Below are 9,315 nucleotides of genomic sequence, written 5' to 3'. Positions count from 1 at the left end.
TTTTTTTGAGACGGAGTTTCGCTCTTGTTACCCAGGCTGGAGTGCAATGGCGCGATCTCGGCTCACCGCAACCTCCGCCTCCTGGGTTCAGGCAATTCTCCTGCCTCAGCCTCCTGAGTAGCTAGGATTACAGGCATGCACCACCATGCCCAGCTAATGTTTTGTATTTTTTTTAGTAGAGACGGGGTTTCGCCATGTTGACCAGGATGGTCTCGATCTCTTGACCTCGTGATCCACCCGCCTCGGCCTCCCAAAGTGCTGGGATTACAGGCGTGAGCCACCGCGCCCGGCCTCCAACACTTTTTTTTTTTTTTTTTTAGATGGAGCTTCGCTCTTGTCACCCAGGCTAGAGTGCAATGGCGCAATCTCAGCTCATCGCAACCACCACCTCCTGGGTTCAAGTGATTCTCCAGCCTCAGCCTCCCAAGAAGCTGGGATTACAGGTGCTCACCACGATGCCTGGCTAATTTTTATAGTTTTAGTAAAGACAGAGTTTCGCCACATCGGCCAGGCTGGTCTTGAACTTCTGACCTCAGGTGATCCGTACACCTCAGCCGATCCGTACACCTCAGCCTCCCAAAGTGCTGGGATTACAGGCATGAGCCACCACGCCTGGCCTACAACATCTATTTTTTATGTAAATTAATACTATAATCCAATAAGTATTTAGCATGTACCTCCTGGGCTTATCGCAGCTATACAATCTGTTTTCCTGGTCATTACATGGTGCTTATCACAAACCCACAGAATTTTAAGGTTAGACTGGACTTCTTCACTCATATTTTAATGATGAAGCTACTGAGGTCCACTTTAATGAGGCCCAGAGGGGTTTAATGAGCTATTTAGTCATCAAAAAAAATGAATAAATTTCCAATCAGAAGTACTAGGGTCAAGTTCCAGCATTACTATCTAGGATAGCTTTGAACAATTTAGCATTCATGATCCTCAATCTCCTTATCTGTCAAATTATAAGAGTATTATATCATTCATAGGATTTTAATGGAGAACAGCATGGCAGATTGCAAAAATTCAATTATGTACAAAACAGAAAATTTCCACAAACCTTTTGAAGTTCATCAAGTAACAGATTTTTCACATGTTGTACTGAGGCTAAATGTGTATTCACTCTGACAGTTGTGAATGATGGAGGATGTGACAGGTGCTTTAATAAAGTTTCAAACTTCCTTTCTGCTGCTTCTTTACCGAAAGCAGACACAATCTAAAAAAGAACAAGTGAATGTTTAAATTTCTTAAGAATCAAAAAGTCAGCAGAACATGCTTACATATTCATTGCATCTAATTAAACATCATTTAGCAACTGTTCAGCTCCACTCCATTTTGCTGTATTGATTATATGTCAATAACACTAAGGAAACAGTAATACTTCACAAGGTTCTTGGGCTTAAATGTGGTAATATACAACTAAGAAAATGCCTGACATAAAGGGCTTAGAAAAACATTGCCTAAACTTCAAAGCATTATGAACATTTTGCAAATATTAATATCTGCTACATTTGCTCACATAAATTCACGAATTTAGTCTATTAATGATGTATTTCCAATACAACATCTCTGCAGAGCTAACATTATACCCAAGTTAGCTAGATGTTAGCTAACTAGCTAACACCATATCCAAGAGCAAACTGGGTGATATCCTTTAAAAACGCCAATATTTAAAGAATAAGTAACAATGATATAGTCACTGCCATTCAAAGATTCCCCCAGAACATCAGCTTTTTAATATGGTATTATTAAATGTAACATGTATTTTCCAAAACAGATGAGTTGCAAAGACACCTGTCAGATATGACGATATAAAGACTCAATGTTCCCTTGTAATTAATCGAAGCTTTTCAAGAAACATTTTTCTTTTCATATTTGACTAAACCCTGCTCTACAGAATCTTGACAAACCACTTGTTAGCCTAATCCACTAGCCTTAAAGTATTCAGTATTTCTTAAGGCTTAGTCGTATCAAAACTGAACATTCAGTCTGGGCAACATGGTGAAACCCCGTCTCTACAAACAATACAAATATTAGCCAGATATGGTGGCCCCTGTCTGTGGTCCCAGCTACTCAGGAGACTAAGGTGGGAGGATCGCTTGAGTCCCAGAGGTCGAAGCAGCAGTGAAGTGAGATTGCACCACTGCACTCCAACTTGGGCAACAGAGTGAGACCGTGTCTCAAAAACAAACAACAAAAAGACATGAAACTTAATATTCCTTTTCCGGCAATACTTTTTACAAAGGCACAGCTTTTCTTTTTGTAAAACCATACTGTTGATGAGACTCTTGAAGCAGAGGTGGCGTCAAAGATGTGTGGATCTTCTTTATAAAACAATGTTCACCATTTTAAAATCTGCTGAAAAAAACTGTGGAGTGTCCCTACTTCTCTTAACATGTCTTATATTTAAACTCTCTTGAAATCAACAGAATGTATTTTCTCTTTCCAGTCTAGTCCCTCAATGTAATCTGTGAAATGAAATGAAGGAATGAAATATAAAAGGCATGGCTTCAGTAACATTCAAAAATGAGGCAGCGCACAGTGGCTCATGCCTGTAATCCCAGCACTTTGGAAGGGCGAGGTGGGCAGATCACAAGGTCAGGAGTTTGAGACCAGCCTGGCCAATATGGTGAAACCCCATCTCTATTAAAAAATATAAAAATTAGCAGGATGTGGTGGCAGGCGCCTGTAGTTCCAGCTATTTGGGTGGCTGAGGCAGGAGAATTGCTAGAACCCAGGAGACCGAGGTTGTAGTGAGCTGACATTGGGCCATTGCACTCCAGCCTGGGTAACACTGCAAGACTCCGTTCCATCCCCCACCCCAAAAAAAATAACATTTAATTGGTGTTAATTTGAGTAAAATACTAACGTTTTAGAAAAAACAAAGTTGCTTAGAGGCAGCATGGTAAAGTGGAAGAGAGGACAGGCTTTGCAATCAAAGACAGTCAACATTTATAGAGGACATCTGTGGTAGGCACTGCCAATAGCAAACAAAATTAACATTTTTTGAGGACTTAACATGCCAAAGCAATGTTAGTTGTTTTAACTTACGTTTAATATCCTAAAACAACCTGGTAAAATAGTTTTAATTTGACTAAAAAAACTAAAGATTTGGAAAAAAACAAATGTGCTTAGAGGCAGCGTGGTAAAGTGGATTAGAAGACGGGACTTTGCAATCAAAGACAATCCACATTTACTGAGGACTTCAGCAAACAAAATTAACATTTTTTGAGGCCTTACATGCCAAAAAAAAAAAAGCTAGTTGTTTTCACTTACGTTGAATACTATCCTAAAACAGGCTGGTAAAATATTTTTAAACAATCTCAATTTTTCACAGAAGAGAAAAATCGAGGTTAAGCCACAATTTACAAAGCCCTGGAATGCTAATCAAGTGCCTGAGATTGAAAAGCTGTACCTTTGTTCATTACAGCTGAACTCTTTCCCTCCAGGTTTCAGTAGTTACTTGACAGCTGTGTCAAGTTGGGTCAGTTACACAATTCCTTGAACACTCATTTTCTCATCTATTAAAATGTGAACAAACCTCCACGAAAAAAATATTAAGATTAAAATACACAAATCACCTAGCACAACTATTGGCATAAAAGAGGCACGCAACAAATTACAGAATCCTTTTCGCCTGAATGCCAGAGCAAGCGCTCTTTTAAAATTCGACTTGAAGACAGGGACCTTTTCTTGTTCATCCTTGTAACCCTTTGTGCCATGCCTGACAGGCACACGCACTTCTCCCTTCTTTTCCGTTCCTAAATGTTCAAACATATACTTTATTCACCTCGTACCTCAGTAAGCTTTAATAAGAAACATATTGGTATTTTTACACTTGCATAGACAAGTAATAAGAAACGATAGCTCTAAAGATTTCCCTTTCGACTGTTTTCTATTTCTCTAGAGTGTGTGAATATTTGTTTTTGCAAAATATCTAACATCGTTACCTGACCTACCTCCTTATTCACAAAGCCTTCCTTAAGATAGTTTTCAACCTCGGGTCTCAAAGATATCTTAGGGAAAACAGACATTTTCCCTGTTGTTTAGCTCTCCACCAAGAGAAATGCTGGAAAACGGTGTTTTTTCCTCTTTGCGAATTAATAGTGACGAGTGGCTTGACACCAGGTACTGAAGAAAATCTAGCCGATCAAGCTGAGTTAAATTCGGAGATGCAGAGATAAGTCCACGCTTTTTCAAACCTAGCCGATTAGAAGCGGCTGCCTGGTCTCCACCACACCTCATCGAGGTAATGTTTTCTCGTGGAGATGGTCACGGAAATCACTGAGCCAATACCACTCACGTTGCAAAGAACCAAAAAAAGAAAAAAAAAAAAAAAAAAGCTTAGTAATTGAATCTGTGCTGAGACGGACGCAAATCAGTAACGCAGACTATCAGCAGCTCGCTCGCTTTCCATCTTTTGTACCAATTTCCAAACACGCGCCCCCTATTTCTCGGCGGAAAGTCGCTTCCGGCTTACGTCACGTCCGGCGCCTGCGGTCCACTCTTTTTCCGGTCCCCCAATCAGCACCCGCAAATTTCCCCAACGTTACGCCACGTCACGCCCCCGGAGGTTCCTAACCCTGTGGGGGAAGGGCTTTTTCCTGCTGCGTGTCCTGGGGAGACTTAAGCAGGCAGGGGCCGCTGGCGAGACGGATGAAAATATTTAGTTCTCGGTACTGGAGAGCTGGGTCCCAGGAGCAATGGAAAAATGGCCAAATGGCGTGTGGAAGATGTTGCTGGTCTGAATAAAGGCACGGGCCCAGTTGCTGTGTTGCTGCATGTCCTCCAAGTAGAGGATGAGGCCAGGACTTGGACGCATCAGCCACCGTTGGATTTTATGAAATGATTTTGCCTCTCTCAGGAGTACAGATCTGGCTTTAGTTGTTAAGTTCATATTTTTGAAAGTTAGGTTAATGGTGTGTTAATATCCAATCATGAAGTAATACTTAAAATCCACAGATAGTATTTACCGTTGTTTATAAGGCTAACTGCTACTTGTATCAGTTGACATATACTTTAGAGCTTGAGAGACCTTTGCCACGATTTTTTTTTATGATCATAAGTAGACAACGATATAAATTTAAAAAACGAGAGTACCTAACCAAAGTCATTGAGCCATTTTATGATTGTACAGTAAAATCAAAATAGTTCTCCTGTCTCTTTGCCATATGCTTTTTGCAGCACACCATGGTAATTTACACATAACTATAGGAAAGGGGTTTTTTTCTCTAATTTTCACACCAAATTATACACACACACACACGCACACGCACACACACAGAACAAGTACTTTCTATGATACACCAACTCCTTACCAGAGAGAGTAGAAAATATTGTATGGCCATTATACCATACGATAACCTGCAAGGTGTTTATCATTTTCTCTTCTTTTTTTTTGAGCTGTCACCCAGGCTGGAGTGGAATGGTGGGATCTCCACTCGTTGCAACTTCCACCTCCCAGTTCAAGAGATACTCCTGCCTCGGCTTTCAGAGTAGCTGGGATTACAGACATGCACCACCAGGCCCGGCTAATTTTTGTATTTTTAGTAGAGATGGGGTTTCCCCATGTTGGCCAGGCTGGTCTCAAACTCTTGACCTCAAATGATCTGCCCGCCTCGGCCTCCCAAAGTGCTGGGATTACAGGCGTAAGCCACCATTCCTGGCCCATTTTCTCTGTTTTAAAGAGTAAATCAAGGTTCCCAGGGTTGAAATAACTTTCCATGGTCTCACAAATAAAAAGCCAGGATGAAGACTGGTAATTTGGCTTCTAGAGCCAATACCTTGTCATTGACCATAGCATATTTATTCAATAAATCCATGGGATTCTTTCACAGCTGAAAGATCTGAAAGTGATCTATGTCTAAATCAGACATTAGGATCACCTGGGTTCAAGCGATCCTCCTGCCTCAGCTTCCTGACTAGCTGGTGTTACTGATGTCCGCCACCAAGTCCAGCCAGACTGTAACTAACTTCTAACTAGTCCTTCCTTTTTCATATTTTTCCAGGTCATCTTTTTATTTCTTCTATGATAAGCATGCCTCTTTTTACTGGTCAAAATGTTATTTCAGATTGATCCTGGAAGAAAGGTCTTAATTCTGCTTCTAGCTATCTCCATTCAAAGAAAATTCTTTCCCTCCTAATTTTAATCCTATTTATCAGTCCCACCTAATCTAGAGACTCATCAACTAAAAATACAAAAATTAGCCACGTTTGATGGCACATGCCTGTAATCCCAGCTACTGAGGAGGCTGAGGCAAGAGAACCGCTTGAACCCAGGAGGCGGGGGTTGCAGTGAGCTGAGATTGCACCACTGCACTTTGGCCTGGGTGACAGAGCAAGACTTTATCTCAAAAAAAAAAAAGTAATGGACAAATTGATCTGAGTTGTATGAGTAATAAATTGAATTTAATTACAGCTACAGCTAGCTCTTCCGAGTATTATCTGAAGTTACTTTATAATAGTGCCTTTTAAAAACATATTAGATATAGTTTTATTTTTTAAATTCCCAAGTTGTTTGGCATTTTCTTCCTTGAACTCTTTAAAATATTTTGTTGAACTGGGCAGAAAACTTACTGGGATTTCAATTTAATTAAAGGAATTAACTTCCCATGAACACTTATGAAAATAAGTTATGAGGCCGGGCGCGGTGGCTCACGCCTATAATCCCAGCACTTTGGGAGGCCGAGGCGGGTGGATCGCGAGGTCAAGAGATCGAGACCATCTGGTCAACATGGTGAAACCTCGTCTCTACAAAAAATGCAAAAATTAGCTGGGCATGGTGGCGCGTGCCTGGAATCCCAGCTACTCGGGAGGCTGAGGCAGGAGAATTGCTTGAACTCAGGAGGCGGAGGTTGGGGTGAGCCGAGATCGCGCCATTGCACTCCAGCCTGGGTAACAAGAACGAAACTCCGTCTCAAAAAAAGAAAAAAGAAAAAGAAAAAGAAAAAAGAAAAGAAAAAGAAAAAAGAAAAAAAGAAAATAAGTTATTATCCCCCCCCCCCCCACTTTTTTTTGGTTCAGACAGGGTCTCACTCTGTCACCTAGGCTGGAGTCCAGAGGCACCATCTTAACCCACTGCAGCCTCGACCTCCCTGGCTCAAATGAGCCTCTTGCCTCAGCCACCCCATTAGTTGGGGCTACACGTGTGCAACAACATGTTCATCTAATATTTGTATTTTTTGTAGAGACAGGATTTCCCCATGTTTTCCAGACTGGTCTAAAATTCCTGGGCTCAAGCAATCCACCTGCCTTTGCCTCTCAAAGCGCTAGCATCATAGGCATGAGCCACCGCCTGCAAAATTCATTTGAATGTATTTTTTCTAATAGATTGATAGATACATCAGCATGATTTCTGCATAGATAATATACAACTATATTCTATTAATCATATTACTTTTAATAATTATGGCTAGTTTTATTCCCCTCTAGTTTGTAAAAATTTTAGATTTCCAAATCAGCAAATAAAACTTTTAAATATGAAAAAATATTTTTAAAACATTAGAACAGTCTCATTGTCAGGTAAATTGATCATAAAAAAAGGTGTTAAAAGTAAATTTTAACAAGCTGAAAACTTCAACATTAAAGTTTTCTTAAATTTCAAAGAAGCAAAATCAATAAAAATATCAACAGTCCTCTTCAAATAAATATTCATTCCACTTCGTTAAAAGTGGAAGTATAATTCAAACTTAACTGTCTCTAAAATATCATAAAAATGTTTAAGAAATCATTAGCTTTTTGTTTCAAATCTCTGCATTTTCATACCAAGATGCTTTGTTCTTTTCAGAAATGGTTTCTTAGAAATCCGAAAGCCAGGGGAAAAAAAGCAGAATGTGGTTTATATCCAAGTCTAACAATTTTAGAAGCTGTTACAGAATCTAGTTTGCTGTGTAATAATGAAGCTAGGACTAAAAATGTCCCTTTAAGCCATTACACAAATACAAAATTTTACACAAATACACAAATTATTTACACAAATACAAAATTATTCGTTTATGGTCCAACTGATAGACATGAAAGTTAAGTTTGAACTGGGTGAGGTGGCTCACGCCTGTAATCCCAGGACTTTGGGAGGCCAAGGTGGGTGGATCACGAGGTCAGGAGATCGAGACTATCCCGTCTCTACTAAAAATACAAAACATTAGCCAGGCATGGTGGTACGCGCCTGTATTCCCAGCTACATGGGAGGCTGAAGCGGGAGAATCGCTTGAACCAGGGAGGAGGAGTTTGCAGTGAGTCGAGATCTCGACACTGCACTCCAGCCTGGGTGACAGAGCCAGACTCTGTCTCAAAAAACAAAAAAGAAAGAAAAGAAAGTTAAGTTTGCATAGGCTCCATACATTCTTTTTCCTCTACACAGGAGATTGAAACTTGCCTTTAATATCATGACGTTGGAGCATGTTTTCCTGTCTAAGTCTTAAATGGTCTTTAAACCATAGCACTGGAAAGACATAAGTCATACATTCTCTTTCTACAGGTTAACTTAATAGTTTGGCAAGTTAAAAAGTCCACGTTGCCAAGGTTAAAATCCAACCATCTGACTGAAGTCATAGTCTTTTAAGCTTGCTCCTCTGTCAGCTGGTTTCAAGGACATTCAGTTTCGATTCATTCCAGGCTGCGAAACTTTTCAATGGTAAAACCTAATCATGGAAAGTGAAATTGAAAACAATTACGTAGTGAATTGGCTTATGCGTGGATTTCGATCTGGGATCCAGGAGCATACCTAATGCCTGGCAAAATGGGGAGGGCTGCTATGTGCTATTATGTTATTATTAATCATATAACTGAACTCTGTGGCTACAGGCATTCCATGTCTCGTCTCCCGATCAATTCTTTTCAGAGCTGAAAATCATGACAGGGGCCGGGCGCGGTGGCTCAACGCCTGTAATACCAGCACTTTGGAAAGCTGAGGCAGGAAGATTGCTTGAGCCCAGGAGATTGAGACACCCTTGTCTCCAGTGGATCAATCAATCAATCAATCGAGTACATGGATGAATGAATAAGCAATGAATTCGTGAATAAACAGATGAATACATGAAAGAAAGAGAATCACGGCAGAATTTCTAACCCCTAGCACGCCTACAGGGGAACAGGAAGAAGTCAGGAAACAAACACTCTTCACTTTTGTGAGTTCTCTAAGGGCAGCAAACGGCGGTTGTTCAATTAGAGAACCTATGGTCTTTCCTGGCTTAAAGGCCAGGGTCGCTGCTGCTAGCAGCAGAGAGATTCAAATCTAAGGGGAGTCCCACAAACGCTCTGAAGGCTGACATGAGAGGGACCAAGCACCGAGGAAAATTCCCCACCTCGCGGCGT

General features: G+C 40.6%; 1 protein-coding gene across 4 annotated transcripts in view; it reads right to left on the bottom strand.

Moving 5' to 3' along the window:
- NSUN6 (NOP2/Sun RNA methyltransferase 6) overlaps positions 1-4,584 on the bottom strand; it is a 60,892-nt gene extending 56,308 nt beyond the window's left edge. For 3 of the 4 annotated variants that reach the window (XM_032243944.1, XM_032243945.1, XM_032243947.1), the window contains exons 1-2: positions 3,963-4,584; positions 1,064-1,219 (exon numbers count right to left, since the gene is read on the bottom strand). In XM_032243944.1, coding sequence (XP_032099835.1) covers positions 1,064-1,219; positions 3,963-4,037 — 231 coding nt within the window. In that variant the 5' untranslated portion in view covers positions 4,038-4,584. Of the gene's footprint in view, positions 1-1,063; positions 1,220-3,418; positions 3,545-3,962 lie in introns of all 4 variants that reach the window. The other variant, XM_032243946.1, reaches the window with a different exon arrangement.
- Positions 4,585-9,315: the final 4,731 nt, after the last annotated feature.

This window comes from Sapajus apella, unplaced genomic scaffold (genome assembly GCF_009761245.1).
Source record: "Sapajus apella isolate SASKATOON/1434 unplaced genomic scaffold, GSC_monkey_1.0 scaffold53, whole genome shotgun sequence".
NCBI classification, from domain to species: domain Eukaryota; kingdom Metazoa; phylum Chordata; class Mammalia; order Primates; family Cebidae; genus Sapajus; species Sapajus apella.
The sequence above is the reverse complement of the archived record's forward strand: the minus strand, read 5'-3'. Positions and strand labels throughout refer to the sequence as shown.